The 22,197-nt window shown below is 32.5% G+C and overlaps 1 protein-coding gene across 1 annotated transcript; it reads left to right on the forward strand.

Moving 5' to 3' along the window:
• The first annotated feature begins 12,174 nt into the window (after nt 1-12,174).
• LOC127098433 (membrane steroid-binding protein 1) lies at nt 12,175-13,494 on the forward strand. The gene is made up of 2 exons (XM_051037029.1): nt 12,175-12,573; nt 12,934-13,494. The coding sequence occupies exons 1-2, from the start codon at nt 12,257-12,259 to the stop codon at nt 13,277-13,279; spliced, it is 663 nt and encodes a 220-aa protein (XP_050892986.1). The 5' UTR covers nt 12,175-12,256; the 3' UTR covers nt 13,280-13,494.
• Nucleotides 13,495-22,197: the final 8,703 nt, after the last annotated feature.

The following is a 22,197-nucleotide window of genomic DNA, read 5'->3' on the forward strand; positions in this document are numbered from 1 at the left end:
TTTTGTTGGTTTCATTTTAAAGACATTTGTCTGATATCATATTGCTTCTATGAGTTCTTGCCAAAAGTTGCACAATTTGTAGTACCGACATTTCAAAAGGCGCGTCTTTATCTGACACCGACACAATATTGATATTTATGATTATAATTAATTTATTTATATCTTTAAATTATTATCGATGTTACCATATCAATATCAATGTCTTATCAGTATCAATGTTCAACATTGTTCAAGAATGCTGTCAACATCTTGTTTTTCTTATATTTTGTCTATATCACATGGTTAACAGTAACAAACTCTCTTTGTTTCTTTTTCTCCGATGATGTAGTTAAGAGTCTCACATCGGATAATATATGGCCTGAATATGTGTTTATAAGTGGGGGCAGTCCTCACTCTACCAACCGATTTTGTAGGGTTGAGTTAGACTTAATCACACATTCTTACAGTTCTTTCAAGCGTTTAGCTTTCCGGCGATTATTAGAACGCGTCAATCGGATTCACTTAAACTTTTGCACTCTGAGCAAAATCAAAACTCAAGAAACACACAATATCAGTTACTCATTCTAGGCTACAAACTCTTCCTTGGTTAAGATAGCATCGATAGGTACTAATCATGCACACTAATGATATCGTAGGAACACTAATCCACAATTATGCAGTCATAAGCCTCCTGAACACACACTCCATTCTGAATCATGTTATTATGCCAAAGCCTAACTTACTCAGTCTCCTTTTTACTCTTTTTTATTCTTACACAATCACATTAAGCCTGTTATCTCCACACACTCATAGTTAGGGGTGGCAAACGGGCATGCCCGTCCCGCAAAAGCCCGCAAAAAAATGGGGTGGGGCGGGGCGGTCATAGTTGAGGATGTGAGCCTAAAACTTAGACCCGCCTCGCAAAAAAGTGAGGGCGGGGCGGGGAAAGCCCGCGGGCACTGCACTATTTAAGCCTAAAAACGCAAGAAATCATGTAAATACACGTGCCCGCGAAAAAAACGGGGCGGGGCGGGGCAGACACATTTGAGGGTGAGGGCCTAAATCCTTGGTCCGCCCCTCACAAAAGTGCGGGCAAAATGGGCATGCATAGCGGGCCGAGCCCGTTTTGCCACCCCTACTCATAGTAAGGCAACCAGTTAGTGACTCTGATCCTTTTTACACGAGGTTTTGGTACAAAAATTGATAACCCCTTATTTATCCAATTGCAGTTGTGGGGGATCGGACCGTAATCCGCCCTACCAAGTCCAGCATCAGAAACCTCTGAACCAACAAACAATAGGTAATTATTATGTTTTATTTTTGTAGGTTCCACATCCGTTGGGTTAAGTGACTGGGTGAGAGCCACCCAACTTAGAAGGTGCATTCCCTAATTTATTTATTTTTTCAAAAGAAATTTGGATCACTCACTTATTTTCATCGGCTTCCTTACGTAGAGCATGTGTGAGATGGTGCCGACTGCAAAGATAAACTACTCAAGAGCTATAAGAGAATGAAAATTCAAGGCTATGTCATAACAAGTATTCAAAACAATTTTCATACTCAGGAGACTTACGGTGTTAAGACGATACCGATCTTGTGAACTTTTCTCAAGTCTCCACAACTAACCTCAGATTAATCTATAGCCTAGAACTTTCAAAAAGATGCATTTTTTTTAATTTTATTTTTCTATAATTGAAAACAAAACAACAAAACAAAAGCAAAGAAAACAAAACAAAAAGGGAATTCTCCCCCACACTTAAAACAAGCATTGTGCTCAATGAAAGGACATAATTATTGAAGTTGAGAGAAAGGAATAAGAACTCCATGATCAAATTGGCGCCGTTTCCGGGGATTCTTGTGATTATTAAACAATATTAGAGTCATAGGTTTAGTGTTCTTGCGTTTAGGCCATAGGTTCCTCGCGGTTTTGGCCAATTTGCGTCTAGATTCAAAAAAATCGGTTTTTGGAAAAAGTGAGTCCGATCGAAAATCTATTCCATCTATTAGGAGTAGAAAATTCACCCGATCTTTTGTCCCATACTACGGAGTAGTTACGGGATTCCAACCTCAAATCACCAAAAAACCTTTTTTCTATTACCTACTGTGGTTTCCGCTATCGGGCCACCCACCATTTATTTCCACGCTCCAAATGTCCAGTTCTGGGCGTGAGAGTGTGTGTTAAGAGTCCCACATCGGATAATATATGGCCTGAACATGTGTTTATAAGTGGGGGCAGTCCTCACTCTACCAACCGGTTTTGTAGGATTGAGTTATGCTCAATCACACATTCTTAACAGTGTTATTGAGATTTGAAAAAAAAACTATTTTTCTTATCTCAAAAATATGTTTTTGAGTCTTAGAAGAACACCACTATTGGAATTCTCTAACTTCCTATCTTTTGACTTTTCCTAACTTTAAGTTTATTTTCATGAGAGAAAAATGAACAAGAGGTGAAAAATGGAAAACATATGGATATATTGAGTTACTATTAGAGAGAGATAGAGTAGAAGGTAGGGTACATTTCCCTAAATAAAGTTAGAGGATTCACACCTGAAATGATGTGGTCATGACTCTATTTGACACCGTTGAGTAAGAATTTTTATTTGATGCTACATTTTTAAATATCACATTATCTTTTTTTAACACAACTATAAGAAAAAAAAGATTGATCTCAATATATCTAGTGCGTGAATTCTTGACTAACACTAATCATATTAGTGTTATCACATTTAATTGGAACATACCGAAATTTTAAATTATAATCTAATAATTATTCTCCGTTCTATAATAAGTAATCAAGTTGACCATTTTACATAAATTAACAAGAGGTGAAAAATGGAAAACATATGGATATATTGAGTTACTATTAGAGAGAGATAGAGTAGAAGGTAGGGTACAGTTCCCTAAATAAAGTTAGAGGATTCACACCTGAAATGATGTGGTCATGACTCTATTTGACACCGTTGAGTAAGAATTTTTATTTGATGCTACATTTTTAAATATCACATTATCTTTTTTTAACACAACTATAAGAAAAAAAATGATTGATCTCAATATATCTAGTGCGTGAATTCTTGACTAACACTAATCATATTAGTGTTATCACATTTAATTGGAACATACCGAAATTTTAAATTATAATCTAATAATTATTCTCCGTTCTATAATAAGTAATCAAGTTGACCATTTTACATAAATTAAAAATATGAATAATTATAAAAGAAATAATGATATTTTTATTAAAGTATGTTTATCATGTATTGACAATGATAAAAGTAATATTAATTAGATGGTGTAATTGGAAAAGATGCATTGAAAATAGAAATGAGTAATTCATTTTTGGATACTCTTTTATTTTAAATAAATCACTCACTATGGGACGGAGAGAGTATTGTTCTAGTCAAATGACTTGTGCACACCAGTTTCCAACAATTACATTCCCAACCTCAATTGTAGAAAAGGCAACATTGTGTTTCTTCTTGTTGAGACAAGAAATTAAGTAGTTTTAAAAAATGTGACAATTATCACTAGTACTCTTCCTAATTTATTTGCACCTTGCAAAATTAGAGTTACACAAATATACGCAACTACACTTGCTACCCTTGAAAACCCAAAAATGGTGGTTTGAGATTTCGTTAAGATACCTTAAAATGTGTTAAACAATCTTAAAGTAAGATTCTCTAGAAGTTTAAAATCAACTGCACATGTATACACCAAATATTATATCAGGACGACTTGTTGTTAAATAAAGCAAAAATTTTATGCTACCTTTGTACTTGGTCATCTCGATTCTTTATTCTTATAAAGTAGAAGGTTTAAATATATCATGGTAGAGTTAGAATTTGAATTTTTCATGTCATACTTTTTTAGCAACTCTGAGCAAATATTTTGTTCGACTAATGGATGTGCCACAATCAGTTTGCTTGATTTGTAAGCTAAATAAATAACTGAGTTCCCCCATTAAGGACATCTCAAATTCACCTTGCACGGTGTTAAAAAATTCACTACACAAAGACTTCTTAGAACAAAAAATAATATCGTCTACATAAATTTGAACTAAAAGAATATGTATTCCTTAACGTTTATGAATAATGTAGTGTCTAAGGTTCCACGATTAAATTATTTTCTTAGGAAGAAGCCACTAAAGCTCTCATACAAAGCCCTGTGAATTTTTTTAGACCATAGAGAGCTTTTTTAGTTTAAAAACATGGGCAGGATTTTCATGGTCCTCAAAATTGGGAGGTTGAGAAATATATACCTATTCATTTATAAAACCTTTAAGGAAGCAAGTGTAACGTCCATATGATACAATTTTAAATATAAGCAACATGCTAATGCGAAAATAAGCTGATACAATTTTAAATATAAGCAACATGCCAATGCCAAAAGGAGTTGAGATCATACAATTTTAAATATAAGCAGCATGTCAATTCCAATCCCTTTATCTTGAGTGTATCCTTTTGCCACCAACCTTGCTTATTTCTTGTAATTATATCATTCTCATCGATTGATAAAAAATATCATGATCCTCAAGTTTGTCCCGAAAAACGTCATTTGGTGCATATGGGTGTTTTGTTTTGAGGACGTGAGGCAAGATCTCGTACGTCGTTTCTTTTAATTTGGTTGACCTTTTTTTTGCAAAGCAATGAGCCATCTCTCATCATGCAAGGAAACAATGACATTGTTTGGTTCAATATTTGAAATGAATGCAGAATAATCACAAAAATTATTAATCAGGGAACATATGCTTACACCCTTTTTGATGTCTCCTAGAATGATGTCCAACATATGGTCTTTCGCAATGATTCAGTCTTTAAGAAGTTTGTTTGAGGTAGATTGTCGGACATCCTCTTGTTCATTTAACTAAGTCTTATGTGATTATTCCTAAAACATCAAAACTAAACGAAATATTTTTCTTTATCTCTTGGTGTTTGGATTCATCAAATGTTATATGAATCGATTCTTCAATGATAGAAGTTCTATTGTTGAAAACTCTATAAGTTTTGGTAGAAGAAGAATATCCAAAAATACACCTTCGTCGATTTTAGCATTAAACTTACCCACCTTTTCTTTATCATTATTTAAAATAAAACATTTACAGTCGAAAATGCTTAAGTAAGAAATATTTGGATTTCTATATTTAAGTAACTCATATGTGATCTTCTTTAAGATAGGTCTAATGACCACCCCACTTAAAATGTGCATGCAATGTTAATCGCAACTACCAAAAATTACTTAGGTAGACTCATCTCAATTATCATAGTTCATGATAATTCTTCTAGAACACGATTCTTACGCTCAATAATTCCCTTTTTTGTTGTCGGGTGCGAACAAGAAAAGTTGTGAGTTATACCATTTTTGTCGCAAAATTCTTCCCAATGATGATTGACAAATTCACCACCATGATCACTTCTTTGAGTGATAATCTTCAAATTGAATTGGTTTTGGAAATTTTTGTCAAATCTAACAAAAACAAGTTTCTTCCTTGTGGGGTAAGAATAAAGTTCAAGTGATTCTAGTGAAATCGTCTACTATCATGAAGCCATAGTAATCTCCTCCTAGAACTTTAGTCCTTGAGGGGCCAAAAATATATAGATAGAGAAAATCAAGAGGTTTAATTGTGGTAACATAATTTGTTTAATTTAAAAAACATTATTGTTTGCTTTTCCATTTGGCATGCATCATATAACTTCTCTTTTGAAATTTTTATTTTAGGTATTAACTAGATTATAGAATGTTATCTTATTAATCAAATAAAAATGAGTATGACCTAAACGTCTATGACATAACCAAAAGTCTTCATTCCGGGTGACTAAACATTTAGTACCACTATTTGACACATCAATTAGGTTCAACACATAGACATTATCAACTATGTCACCCTTTAACACTCTTTCCTTATTAGCTTTATGTTCAATTAGAAAACTTAAGATATTGAAAGTGATAGTATATCATTTGTGGCATAATTTACTAATGATTAGGAGATCATGTTTAGCCCTTTTAACTAAAAGCATACCGTATATGGTAATTGTGGAGAAAATTTCCCACAATACCTTTGCCTAAAAATAAACCCCAACTATTATCTCCATATGTGACGTAGTTGTGTTCTTTATTGATGAAGTAAATAATCATAGACGTGTTTACCGTCATATGTCTTAAAAAACCACTAATCATGAACCAAATATATATTGGTATATTTGTAAAAGGACCATAAGGGGAGAAATGAGAAGGGGAAAAGTATAACACATTACCCAAATAGCTTCTTGATCACTCGTTTATTAGTTTAAGCGCTCATCATTTGGATAAGGCACGTACTTCTTATATAAGTAGCCTTCTAGGAGGAATATGAAAGTGACGTGTCCCAACCCACAACAACGTGGGTGGGAATCAATGGGGAATGTATCATGTTGTCATGAATAATAGGGGACTAACTTCCTCATTCTCACGATCCTAGGAGAAGTTTCTACTTCCTAGGAGTTTGAGTTTTAGGCCTAGTGACTTCTATAAATCTTTAACCTTGATGTTAAGGGAAAAAGTCTCATTGATGTCGGTACAATAGATAGAAAGCTTCTCACCTCCTTGTGTGAGCTAACTCTAAACCATACAACACTTAATCACTAAGAGTTATCACATATTGCACTTTTAGAGAATAATTGACGCCCATCGTGGGTCCTGGTAAAATTGACCTAGGACACAAGTACAACATTAAGCTAGAATAATTTCCTCATGTTCAACCTCTCTGTCAATCACAGTGAACAAGAAGATAATAACTTTAACCACTGATGAGTCTAACGATAAGGAAAACTCTATGGCTGAGATGTACACTGCCATGGACGACATACGTTGCTAAAACCAAACTTTGGAGGATAAAATCCTTCGTATCCAGCAACGCCAGCATAAGGTTGAACCTACAAAAAAGAGGTGGAGATATTGAACCCTTAACTTCCACATATGAGATTTGGGAGGCGCCTGTTCCTTAGAATTTCAAGCCGCCTTTGTTGGCTATGTTTGATGGGCGCAATGGCCCATATGAACTTGTCGTCTCCTTTAACTTAAATGTAAATCATTAGAGCTCTGATTCCTTGAAATAAAAGCTTCTATCTAGAACCTTCCAAGATGCGACCCTAAGGGGGTATATGGATATGCCTCAACTCTCCATCACCAACTATCATGACTTGGTGAAGAAATTAGTCCACCAATTTATAACAATAAGGCATAGAAAGATGATCACTACTAACTTTTTACACATTAGTCATACACCTTTGAGTCTCTGAGGGAATAACTTGTTCGTTTCAATTAGGTGACGATCAAAGTCGTCTACCCATCCAAACCAAGAAATGTTCGTGGGAGCATTTCAAAATAGACTTATGGCAGGACATTTAAATGATTCCCTTGCTCAGAGGCCCGCATATTTCTTGGATGAGGTGATGACACGTTTGAAATCTTATATGAAGAAAGATGAAATAAATGTTGTAAAGAAGGCCATAGATGCTAAATAGCATACCTCTAATACTTACAACTCACATTAGTCGCAAATGAATCACTAAATCTTACCCATCTGAGACAAGATGTCGTTCAAGAGAAGCAGAAAACCCATAAAGAGCTTCTCACCCCTGAACATTCATCATAACAAGATATGGCGATAAGTCCTTCACATGTATGACATTCCTCAATCACCAACTCCGAATTTAGATGTTAAAGAGCATGAACCTAGAAGATGCTGCAAGTTCCACAAATTCAAGGGACACAATATTAAGGACTCTTATCAACTCAAAAAGGAGATAAAGCACCTGATCTAAGAGGATCACCTAAAGAAGTATGTCAAGGGAGACTATGCTCAAAGGCCAAACGGATCTAACTATCAGGGGTGATATGCTTCTAGGAGTCTCGGGTCTAAGAAAGGAAAATAATCAAGCAAAAGGAGTAATGACACAATTGTATGCCACACCCATAATACTGTCGTAGCAGGATTTACCAAGGGTGAATAGACCAATTCTACCCGCATAAGATACACTTTACAAATCCTAATCGTCAAAGGCGCGTGCATCAGTTCTGAGGCGGATGGGCTAGAAGCCCCAAAATCAGAGATCAACTTTTTTGAAAAGGATACTACAAGTATCCATCCATATATTGACAACCATGTGGTCATAATCGTAAAGTGTGGCAATTGGTAAATTAAGAGGGCATTGATTGATCAAGGAAGATTTACAAACATCTTCTACTCGGGTGCTTTCAAGAGGCTTCATCTTGACCTACACGACCTTAAAGCTTTCCAAGGATCATTATAGGGCCCTTACTCTATATAATGACAAGTATGCCATATAATATATTTAGTGTGTGTATGTGTGCTAAATATCAGGCAACGCCTTAGGAGTCTCACTTTAAGATCGTAAAATGAATGTTGAGATATCTTAATGGAACCTCGCAACATGGTCTTTGGTTTCCTAAAGGTGGCGCATGTAGCTTAGTTGATTTTTCTGATTCTGATTTTGCAGGGTACAAGTCAGATAGGAAAAGTACTAATGACACATATCACTTATTTAGAAGCTGTTTAGTTTCTTGGCACAATAAGAAGCAGCATAACGTTGCTCTTTCTACCGTTAAGGCTGAATATGTAGCCGCTGGTAGCTGTTGTGCATAAGTCTTGTGACTAAAGCAACAATTGCTAGATTGTAATTTAAAAATTGAATGCATTCCAATTTAGTGAGATAACACTAGCGCGATTAGCCTCTCTAATAATCTGGTACTTCACTCACAAACTAAACATATAGAAATCATGCACCATTTCCTTAGATACGTAAATTTAGCTTGTTGACATTTTTACAAAACCATTATCATTTGAACCTTTTCACAAAATTTCTAGGGAATTGGGAATCCTGGATTCCTAGTCTCTTAAATAGATTGAGATTTCTATTTTAGTTTCACTTTTTATTTGTATTTTGCTTTTCGCTAACAATCTCTTATAGCAAATCATAATTCCACTAACTCCATTGGTATGTCTCTATAACTCTAATATTCAGTTATATCATTGCGTGTATGTTGTTTCCTATATATGCTCATTTGTTTGTTTATTACATTCTTTATTTTAATCTCTAACATGTTTTTGATTGTTCATCTTTGAATTTAAAGTAATTTTTAATGTGTGTTGTTTATTATGTGTATTTGAGCATTCTTATACTTGTTCATGCATTATTTATAGCTTCTATTTCATGTTAAGTTTGATCATTCAATATTTGTGTTGATAACTATTATTGCATGTCTATTTGCATGTTTGTTGCATCTAGCATGTTTATCTTCATATTATGTATCCGATCTTTGTTGTTGTATATTCTATTTAACTTTCTAGATCACGTGTTCATTTATAATTATTTCTCTTTTTTGCTGGTTTTTAGGTGTTTTAGACTGATTCCCGTCTTTCTCTTTTTGATCTTGTCAAAGGGGAAAAAGTTGTAATGTGGGTCTAGAATCGTGTTATGCGTTTTACTTTGTTATGTGTGTGCAATGTTTCAAGGGAATCATAAGTGTTTATTTTCTTTGGCTCAAAGTCGACTCAATTCTAAGTGAAGACTTTCCAAGCATCAAAAAGGGGGAGACTAAAGATGTATGTCTAAACATATTCAGGGGAAGAGCCATGATACAGTTTTGTTGCTTGTCTCCTAAGCTTTCGTTTCGTTTATCATTGTTTATTATTGATTCCCCTTTATCAATTATCATCTTTGAATCAAGTTTTGAATCCACTCGCTCTAGAATGCATAATTAAATTGTTTGTATTTGAGTATGATCGTTACGGTTATAATCAATTGCTTGAGTTAATGGAACAATAATCATATTTGAGGTAGGTTCAAGTTATGTGGGAAGAGAAATGTCAAACTATTTTGAAAAACTTTAAAAATTGAGATTTATTGTGTGTGACTCGAATCACTCACAATCTATGACTTGAATTAAATCAAATAGAAAAAATAGGGAAATTTTGGTGTTCGTGACTCAAATCACAGTTTACACATGATTCGAATCATGCAACAATGTGACTCAAATTACAAGTTGCACATTATTTGAATCAAAGATATCCTGTTAACCATGTCTCATTTGATTCAAATTACATATCCTACATGACTCAAATCACAAGTTGTTTCACTTTTTCTTGTTTAGTTTTGATCAACTTGAATCGAGTCAAGATTTCTACATGACTTAAAACACGAGCCTTCATGACTCGAATCACAAATACAACATGACTTAAATCACGGGAAATGGTCACTTTTTTATGTGATCATGTTCCATTCTACTTGCTCGTTCGACTCAAATCAACAAATGCTATTGACTTAAATCTAACTAATTTCTTTCACCTATTTTTATGCATAATCTCCAACCCATGTGAATATTTTTTACCATCTCATTTTCAAAAAGCACTCTCATAACCAAAAGTGTGATTGTATGAAATCAACAACCTTTCATTTTTTAAAATTTAAAATCTCTTGCAAACATATTTTTTTTAAAAATGTTTTATGAATAATGAGATGGATGAAGAAATTTTTTTAGAGTTGAAAAGAGAAAAAATGGAAATAGAGGAATGAGTCGGAGAGAGAAAACAGAAAGTGGGGATATTGAGTATTGGAAAAGAGAGAATATGGAAATGTATAGATAATATACATAATACTATTTGGGTGTACTTTTGAATTTCAAAAGTAGGCATAGGGAAAAACATATGAAACAAAATCCCAATTGAATCTCATTGGTACAAAGTATATGTTGGTTTGACTTGTATAATTAGATATCAGACTACAATTCATTTATAACAAAGTTAACCATTTCATTAAAATTAGTAGTTTGGTTGAAAAAAAAGTAAATTTTGAAAACAAATGGCCCCCATTTCAATGATATGACATTTTTTAAGTGAAGGGCAACATTGAATTTTCAGGACGTCTAATTTTTTTATACTATAGATGATTTTAGTTAGTCGATATTGAACAATCTCTTTTAAATAAAAACTTTTAATTTATTATTTGATCATATATTAATATATTTGTTAAATTATCTAAAGAGATCCGAATTTTTTATTATATTTTTTTATTATTAAAGTTAAAAAACCAAACTAAATCTTGAAAGAGATAGGAAGTATTAATCTTAAAATAGTTTACTTTTACTTTATAGTTAAAGTTAATTTAAGTGTATGTTTACTTTTTAAAATATTTAATATCTTTTTAATATTAAAATTTTAAAATAATTAGTTGTAATTGAAAACAAAATGTTATATTTGTAAAATAATGAAATAAAATTTATAATTTTGTTTTAATAAAGATAATTATTGATTTTAATAATATAATATTTCTTATTAATAAATTAATATCAATACAAATTTCAAAAAAATAAAAAGCATTTATTCTTATCTTTTTTTAATCTGATAACAAGAAAATATAAAATAAATAATTTATGTTTAAATAGCTTTTTGGTCGTGTAAATTGATGTGTTTTTTATTTTTATTTTTGTATTTTTTTTGGAAATAATCTTTGAATATTAAATAGTTTTAATCTTTAGAAAAATCCCCAAAAAAAATCCATAAGAAATCTATAAATTTTAATTTTAGAAATTAAAATCAAATAAAATTTAATATTTAAAGACTTTTTATTTTTTATTTTTTTAATATTAAATTTTTAAAATAAATAATTATAATTGAAAACAAAATCTCATTTAACTATAATATATTTGTAAAATAATAAAATTAAATTTATAAATAAAGATAATTATTCATTTTAATAATATAATATTATTAATAAATAATATCAATACAAATTTTAAAAAAATATTTAGTCTTATCTTTTTCTAATGTGATAATAAGAAAAATATAAAATAAATAATTTAGGTTTAAATAGTTTTTTTGTCATGTAAATTGATGTATTTTTTATTTATTTTTGTCTTTGTATTTTTTTTAAAAATAATCCTTGAATATTAAATTTTTTAAAACTTTAATCGTTAAAATAATTTTTTAAAGAAAAATCCAAAAAAAATCTGGAAGAAATTTATAAATTTTAATTTTAGAGATTAAAATCAAATAAAATTTAATATTTAAAAACTTTTAAAAAATAAAATATATAGAAAAAAAGAAAATCACATGACTTTATAACTTATTTTTTTAGATAAATTAAATAATCAATATATCTAAATTTATTTATTATAGATGAATAAGAATTTCCGAATATAATTGCATTTTTATTATAGATATAGCTTTAACGTTTCTCTGTCTACATTTTGTTGTTCCTCTCTCTCTCTCTAACACCGAGTGATGGGCACTTTCCAGCTGTGGTGGGAGGCCCAAAAGGAGCTCATCTTCTCCTTCACCGGTCTATCACCGACCACTTTCTTCACTGGATTGGCGATTCTATTTGCTCTTTTCTACGTCGTTTCCGGTCTCTTTGGCTCCTCCTCCTCCGACCGTCACCACCAAACCCGCCACATCCAAGCAGAGGTTCCCCCTCTCCGACCCCCCGTTCAGCTAGGTGAAATCACCGAAGAAGAGCTCAAGGCCTACGATGGCAACGATCACGATAAGCCCTTGCTCATGGCCATTAAGGGCCAGATCTATGATGTCTCCCAGAGCAGGTTTAGCATAACCCTTTTTCTTTGATTCTCTGTTAATTTTATTTTTCTGATACCCTATTGTGTAGCTGATAGGTATTTTTGATTTTTTCATATCTAAAAGTTGGGGGCCTTTTTGGTCTTCTTTGTCTGTGGCTCTTTTTGTTTGTTGCTCTACCAAATTGACCCATATGTGCCCCCAATGAACTCTTTTTTTTTTGAAGTGACTCATAATTGATTTCAAAGGTGTAGATATGGTTTTAACATGTGTGGATGCCATTGGATTTGTTCCCATAATTGATTATAATTTGAGGCTAGATTTTGAAATTATATAGATATGAGGTTATTTTTCTTTCAATGTAACTTAACAGAGTTTTGTTCCAGGATGTTCTATGGACCCGGCGGTCCTTATGCTTTATTTGCTGGCAAGGATGCTAGTAGAGCTTTAGCAAAGATGTCTTTCGAAGATAAAGATCTGACCGGTGATATTTCCGGTCTTGGCCCATTTGAGCTCGACGCGTTACAAGACTGGGAATACAAGTTCATGGAGAAGTATGTTAAGGTGGGAACTATTAAAAAGGAAGTTCCAGTTACTGAATCCACCGGCGAACCATCAGAAACTACTCCCCGCGATGTTGATGCTGTTAATCCAACTGCTGCAGCTGTTAAAAGTGATGAAACACCTTCAAATACATTGGAAAAAAATGGAAAAAGGAAAAAGTGTTGTTAGGCCGGCAAATTTGTATGCACTGTAGTTGCTTTTCTTGAAGTTGAACATTCAGTCTAATAAATAATAAATTGTAGTGGTGGTAACAGAGGAATGGGTTGCTCTGGACTTTTGCATAATCCTTGATTGAATAATGTATTTCTTTTAGCAAGAATAAATGATCTGCATTGCTTTTAGCAAAAAGAATAAATGAAGTGGAATGAAGGAGTTTGATGAAATTGATTGGTATGTGATGAATTCAAGTGACATCTATTCCATTCAATTATATTACTTACCACCATTTTTTCCTTTGATTTGGGCATAATGTGAAATTTGTTGCGTTCTGTCGTAAAATATCTGGTCGGTTTGATTACGCATCATTCAGTTCGGTTTGAAATTTTCATCTCGTCCGAATATGTGTTTTGGTAAGGCGATTGATTAATTGATAGTAGACAATGTGATGTTTCTTTCTTCATGCTTTACATTATAGCTTGAATGCTCTCAAATCTAAAGCGAAAAACTAATGGGAAGAAGTTACATAGATGGTTTCAAAAAACCTAGTGAAAAACCTATTGTAAAGCCAAAGAAACTACAAAAATGGGTTCATCTATGTTAAAGTCAGACAACAAAAAACTAACCAAATTATGAGATGTGTGTCTGTATTTGGTGCCTATAAGGTTAAGGTGAACATTCTATGTGGCTACTTGCTAAAAAACCATAATATTAATTCAAATGGACATCATAACATTCAAATCATGTGGTTGTAGGCTTCAAAACAGGATCTGTAAAAATGACCTGTAAACATTGCATATTAACGTGACCTCTAAAAACCATTGCAAGGGACTAAATTGATCATTAACATGAACATTATCATTAACACAAACATGACCGTTACATGAAGAGGTAGTTAAAAATGGCATTGAAATTGCATGAACTTAAAGGTTACATCAAAATTATTAGTCTTGTGTCTGAATATTACATCAAAATGGATGAACATAATATTATAATGTACTAATTTGTCTAATTTTGTGATCCTAACATCATATTAAATAAATCTAATACAATGTTTTAGAGATATTACTATATTTCCACCCTTTAGAATAATTCAATCATCTGCCCCTTTTTTTCTTACAGTTTCTCTTATTGTGGTCCATAACTCCACTTTTTTTTTTGCAGGTAATAATTGGTAGTTTTTTAGTAGGAGAACCAAATTCCTTTTTAATGACTAATGGACTAATTGCCATGGAGTTAGATAAATGGCACAATTGTGGTCTATTGGAATGCAAAATGGTACGTGAATAAAGTTTTGAAAATGGTAGATTTCATGCACTATATATTATCAATGATTTAGCATTGAAACAACCCTATAATAATTGGAGACATACTAACAGAATACTAAAGCGTATTGAAACAAGCCTATAATAATTAGACACATAGTCTTGAGTTGTTTTTGTTTTTTGTTTTTCCATACATGTTATCACATGGAAACTTGAAATCCCAGTCAAGTTCCAATTCAAATGAAGTAAATTAATGATAAAATGAGTCAAAAGAAATGAAGTAAATGAGATTATACCTTTAAATGGTATGAAATCAGTGCATAAAGTCCCTCATGTATATGGTGTAAATCATAAAGAAGTAAGTAAAGGAATCACTGCATGAACCCATTGTCTCTACCTCTACAACAATATAAGTAATGTGAAATATGCATTTAATCCTATGATAGAGCCTGACATGTGTGTGGAAATAGAGTCTTGCATATCTCTAAACATATATAAATACCTACGTAGTACAGACACCTCTAAAGAAAGGTGTGTCCGTGTCGGTATCAGACACTTACATCAACATTTATAATTACATTTTATTTATTTTTTAAAATTATTATCAGTGTCGTTATGTCAGTGTCAATATCGTATTCTGAATGTCCGTGCTTCATAAATAAATATTCTAAAACACATGACTTACATTGAACTCAGAATATTGTACGAAAACACTGCTATTTAGATTTGATTTTAGCAACTCTTATGCATAACTCATCAACTGAGTGAATTGGTCCCATCAGCTTGAATCAATTAGTTTCTCCATATTTTGCCCCTATTTTGGATCACATGACAATTTTACTTCCCACTTATCAACAACTTCAACTATTAGCCTCAGCATGTTTCATGTCTAGACAATGCCTAATATGATTCTATGTGGTGAACAAATATAACATGTATTGATGATGACAAAGGGATGAAAGAAAAATATTATAAACATCATAAAATGAAGAAGACATTTTGAATCAAATAAAAAAAATGAGAATTCTCTAATGTTTGGTCCAAAAGAATCAAAATTTAAAGAACACCATCAAGAAACGATTTTATTTGCTAGGACTTTTATGTGATGGTGTGCTCTATTGTTTTATTTTTCTATAGGATAAAAAGTGTAATTTTAAACGTGTCGCTCTCAAAGTTATAAGGTCATTACCATACTTTTAAATTGCGGTTGCAGTTGTGAGTGTTGTGAGTGTGAGTGTTGCGATTGTTGCGATGCGCATTATGACCATTGTGACATGAATTTTGGTTGAGAAATATACCATTAGCAACACTTAATGTTAAGATTTTTTAGAAGTATATTGAGTTTGGATTCTAAATTTTGAGCTTTTGATAAAATACTTGAAGAAATTTGGGTGAATAGTCTAAAGCGGTTCTTAATGTGAAAGGATGCAAGATTTCAAATCACAACATAATTGTGGTCTGATGCGGTTGCGGAGACTACCACATTAATAATATTGCTTCTGCAATTATGATTGCGGACCACAATTTAAAATCGTGGTCATAACAAAAAAACACACACAAATTTCTTTTTCATGCTTCATATATTTTTAAAAGATCTTCTAAAATAACTTTTGATTGAGCCAAAATGTTTTAAACCGACTTATAATCGATTATGAACTTTCTTTGATGGATTATACAAGAAACTCAATCAAGAATCAATCACGGAACTTATTTAATCAATTTTAAGGCAATTTTGCTTAATAATCAGTTAAGAAGCCTTATAATCGATTAGATTTTAGATTCAAATAGATTATAGTCGCATCGTAATTATGTAGTGAATCCAGACCTTAAAAAGTTTTTTTATTTGACTTAATATTTTATTATAAAAGAAGGTGTTCATTAAAAAAAAGGCAGGAATTCTAAATATTACTTTCTTCTTTACTCTTTCCTTGCTCCAAATTTTCTTATACACTTAAACTATTATGTAAGTCTTGAGAGAGCAAATAGTAAAGATATTTTTGTGTAATGTTGTATCATTCTAATATGAAATTTTAAAATGAGAGAGGTTGTTTTCTTAAACTTAAATAGGTCGTAAAGGTGAGATAAAATTTTAGGGGTATAAGTTAAGAGATAAATAAAGAAATAAATTTTTGGAAATTGTGTATTGAATTTATTAAAAATTTATAATTAATAATTTTATTTATTTATTTAAAATAAATTTTTTATTTATGAGTTTCTTAACCTGTACTCTTGGGACAGAAGTTAACATTATCCAAATTTTAATGTAAGAAGATTAAGGGTGAGCCTGTGTTAAAAACTTGATGGTAATAAAAATCTTAAAGAGTAATCCTTGAGAACATGAGTAGGTCTCATGGTTTTGTACCGAACCAATACAAACTCTACCATGTTCCTTCCTTTTTATTATCTTGTACTTTATTTCTATTTACTTTCTCTTCTTCTACTTCATAATATCAATCTTAAATTTGATTAAATTTAATTGAAATTTTAGAAAATATTTTTAGTATAATCTATCTCTTATTATGTCTGAAGTCACTTTAGTAATAAGTGACCACATAATAGAAATTTTTTCAGTTTAAAAATGTATAACATTATTAAAGACATGTTTTTATAAATTATTTGAAAAAAAGACTATTAAACAGTACATAATTTTCAACAAATTTAAATTTCTAAAACAAACTAAATTATTGTTAAAACTAAAAGAGTATCTTAGTGGTACGAGTTTTCAAATAGAAGTTAAACTTTTATAAAAATTTGATGTTAGAAGTTGTAATTCATTATTTTGTAGAATAAGTTGTATTCAATTGAGGTGTGTTTGATCTAATTGAAGTAGTGGTCAGATGTATTCGATAGTGTCGAATATAACATATAGCTGTTATGTCGATGTCAAAATATAACTTTGTATATTTTGGACTTGGATTGTATGTTTTGGCCTTGGACTTTGATCGCTTATAAATAAGCATGATATTGTATAGTTTTACATAATTAACAGTTTAACAACTTTACAAGTTTTCGAATATGTTTTCTAATTCTCTCCTATCTCTTTTTTCTCCTTCTTCTTTACTTTTCTTGAAACCTTAATTGTTTCATCTGTTCCAACAAATTGGTATCAACGAGTCCAATTGCGATTCAGAGAGAATCTGTAATGAAAAACAGAAATACAACATCAACGCAATTTCTAGTGAATCTACTAGTTTTCAAAGGGGAGAACTACGAGACGTAGGTTGCGCAGATGAAGGTCATCTTCAAATTTCAAGATGTGGTTGAAATCATGAATGATAGAATACCTGCATTGAAAGAAAATGAGAATGATGTTCAGTAAACTGTTGTTTACGCTGAAATTTCATAATTAACCACTAGTCTCTTAATTAAAAGTTACATGCAAGACCGACTAATGAATCCTAGGATATAGTGCTAAAGTTCTTAACTTGTGGTTTTCTTTTAGGAAAAGACGCTATTTCAAATAGGTCGAAATAGTTGTAGTGAAAGCGTGGAAATATAATCTCGACAGAAATAAGGCAAATTATTGCAGTAAAGCAAAAGCAAAAAATAAAATGATGAATGATGTGTAAACGAAAGTAATTGGACTAGAAAGTAAATTGAATTGAAAGACTTTTGCATTAAAGTAAAGATCGATGTTTCATGGTTTATACATTCTCTCAATGAAAACTTTTTTCTCTTAGCGCTAGTACTTCGAGTGTAAGTGAGATTTTGTAGTAAAATGAACCCCCTGAATTCTACAAATGAAATCCCTATATATACTAGTAAGAAATAATTGCTCTCAACATTCAGATCTTCAGCTATCACCACGTAGAAGCTTGCATGCCTTTCGCTTTGCATTTCCTCCACGTGTCCTTCAGAATGTAACTCAAAAGCAGTTATCCATATTTGAACGTGATATCTACTTCTTCGATGCATTTGTTGTTGTCGAGAATTCTACTGTCGAAATGTTTCCACAACATTCCAAAAAATACTAAGTCCCAATTTCTCCTTGTCTGAGACCCAAAACTGCGTACAAGTCATCAAAAAGTCAACATGTCTTTAACTTTGACCCGTTTGCTGAGGCATTCCCTTGTCTAAAATCCCTGGTAATAGCTGCACACAAGGAACGATGAAAGAAAGATAGAAAATCTCTGTTCTTGATCCATCAATGTGTGGATCCTAACGTGTTTGAGAAGATCATTGAAGAACAAACAACAAAAGGCGCGCATAAAAAGTTAAAGAACTTGTACGACGAATATGAAAAATTGAAGAGGGTGAAGTTGCAGACGCTGAAAAATCAATTTGAGAGGACTCAAATGAAATAAGATGAGCCAATTTCAGAATTTGTATTGCTAATAAACCAGATGAAGGTGTGTGGTGAATCAATCAATGATTTGAAAAAGATTTACAAAGTGTTGAGATCTCTGATTACAAATTTTTATTACATTGTAGTGTCTATTGAAGAATCCGAGAACCTAGATGAGATGAAGCTAGAAGAACTTCAAGATTCATTAGAGGCTCATGAGATGAGGCTGAAGCAGAGGAAATAAGAAACGGAGAAGGTGACTGAATAAGCACTGCAAGCAAGATTCATCAAGAAATCTGGAGAAAAAAAGGAAAAATAGAGAAAGAATCTTACTAATGATGAAAAGTCAAACAAGAATTCAAAGAATCACTCTGATTCAATCAAGAAAGTCACGAGCAACAAGTATTCCAGGAAGAAAGTTGACATGGGTGAGGTGCAATGTTACAACTGTCAAGGATTTGGTCATTATGCTCGAGATTGTAGAAGAAAGAAAGAATCTATAGAAAAATATGATGACGAAATGCAATATGTACATGCTGGAGAAAACGACTCAGATGATATGCTACTCATGGAAAATACTCAGTCGAATAATGAACAAACCAATATGTGGTATCTGGATTAAGGATGCAACAACCACATGACTGGAAATAAAAACTAGTTTACCAAGTTAGATGAATCAGTCGAGAAGGTGATCAAGTTTGTAGATGGAAAACATGTTACTCAATCGGAAGAGGAAACATATCTGTGATGAGAAGGAATGGTAGAAGAGCCATCATTACTGACGTATTGTATGTACCTTTAATGACAAGTAATTTGATAAACATAAGTCAATTACTTGCCAAAGGGTATAATACGAAGTTGGAAGAAAATTTGATGAAGGCGTATTATGGTGAATGAAGGATGATCTTGAAGGCATCATTGTCAGATAATAAAACCTTCAAGATTGAGATCAACATGGTTGATCATCAGCGTCTTACTTCAACTGTTATCGAAGATAAGAATTGGCTATGGCATCATAGGTATGGACACTTAAACTTAAAAGGTCTAGGTATGCTCAACCAGAAGAAGATGGTGTATGGCTTACCTCAAGTGAAATAACCAAGTCAAGTATGTGAGGAATATTGCAAAGTAAATCAAGTTAGGAAGGCATTCAAACATGACTTATCTATGAAGTCGAGAGAAAAGCTGGAGCATGTTTACTTTGATGTGTGTGGACCTTTTGATGTAAGGTCGAATGGAGGTAACTTCAATTTCCTAACATTCATATATGAATTCACCAGATATATGTGGATTTACCTTATTGAAAGGAAGATTGAAGTATTCACACAATTTAAGAAGTTTAAATTACATGTCGAGAAACAAAGTGGATGCAAGTTAAAGAAACTGAGAACTGATGGTGGAGGTGAATACACCTCTAGAGATTTTGTAAGATTTTTCACTGTTGAAGGTATATAGCATGAGGTCATTGCATCCTATACACCTTAGCATAATGGTATAATTGAGAGGATAAATACAATTATATTGAACATGACTAGGAACATTTTGAAAGCTAAATAAATGCCAAGGATATTTTAGGAAGAAACAATTTTGACAACAATATACATTCTAAATAGATGTCCAACAAAGAAGATAATCGATAAGACACCTTATGAGGCTTAGACATGGAAGAAGTCAAGTGTTAATCATCTTAGAGTCTTTGGATCAATGTGCTTCAGGCATGTACCTGAACAATTAAGGAAGAAACTAGATGATCAAAGTTAGGCTATGGTGCTCATAGGTTATCATTCGACTGATGCATACAAATTATATTCACCAAATGATAATAAACTTGTGATTAGTCGAGATGTTATAGTGGATGAAAGCAAAGGGTGGGATTGGAGTCAAGGGTCAATTTGACAGGAGCAAGAAATAGTCATAAATATTCTTGATGAATACTAACAAACTGAATTCATAACCAATCGAAATGAAGAACCACTTGAGCAGAGTCTTATGAGATCGACTAGAGCAAGTACTAAGTTGACAAAGCTTGCTGGATATGAGATATTTCCAAATCAAGCTATTGATGTAGACAGTGACTTAATAGAACAAGTAATGATGATGATTGAGTCAGAACCAATCAATTTGGATCAAGCTATGAATGATTCTAAGGCCAATTGATGTGAAGTGGGTCTAAAAGTTAAAGTTAAGGCCAAATGGTGAGATTGTTAAGCACAAAGCAAGACTAGTGGCAAGAAGTTTTCAGTAAAAACCTGGTATTAATTTCGACGAAGTTTATGCACCTGTGGCAAGCTGGAAACCATCAGAATGGGTGTATCGACTGCAACATGCAAAGGATGAAAAACATATAAACTAGATGTAAATTCAACATTTCTGAATGGACCATTGGAAGAAGAAGTCTATGTCAGTCAACCACCAGGATTCGAAATCAAAGGGAAGGAGTCGAAGGTATATAGATTAAGAAAGACTCTTTATGGTTTGAAGCAAGCCCAAGGGCTTTGAATAAGAGAATAAATAGCTCCCTGATCGAAGCAGGTTTCTCAAAATGTGTCTCAGAACATGAAATGTATGTCAAAATATGCTTGCATTTGGATGATTTGATGATTACATGTGCAGATGAAGCATAAATAAAAGAAGTCAAGTTGAAACTGATGCAAGAGTTTGAAATGTCCGACCTAGGGAGCTTGTCATATTTCTTAGGAATGAAATTTAAAGACGCAAGTGAAAGAGTGTTTCTGCACCAGACAAAGTAGGCTCGTGACATCTTGAAGCGGTTCAAAATGAGCAAGTGTAACGCAGTCGTCACACCATCGGAGACTAGAGAAAAGTTGAAAAAGGAAACACATGTTGAGTTTGTAAGTGCAACATTGTACAAATAAATCATTGATCCTTAAGGTATCTTTGTAATACCAGGCCCGACATTTTTCAAAATGTTGGATTATTGAGCAGATTTAAGAGAAACCCCAAGAGTGTCACCTAAGAAAATGAAGTTGTTTGTCGACAACAAGTCATCTATCGATATGACGAATCACCCAATATGTCACGGTCAAAGTAATCACATATAAATGATATATCATTTTCTTAGGGATCAAATTAACAAAGAAAAGTTTGAACTTGAGCATTGCAAGACAAAATGGCAACTAGCTGACATACTCACCAAACTTCTAAAGAAAGTCATGTCCGATGAGTTGAAGAGAAGCATCTGGGTGAGAAGTCTCGAAAACACGAATTATATGGTATGTTAGAAGTTGTAATTCATTGTTTTATAGAATAAGATGTATTCGACTAAGGTGTGTCTGGTCTAGTCGAAGTAGGAGTCAACAGTATTCGATAGAGTCTAATACATCATATAACTGTTTTGTCGAAACCATTTTTTATATATA

This window comes from Lathyrus oleraceus, chromosome 6 (genome assembly GCF_024323335.1).
Source record: "Lathyrus oleraceus cultivar Zhongwan6 chromosome 6, CAAS_Psat_ZW6_1.0, whole genome shotgun sequence".
Classification (NCBI taxonomy): Eukaryota; Viridiplantae; Streptophyta; class Magnoliopsida; order Fabales; family Fabaceae; genus Lathyrus; species Lathyrus oleraceus.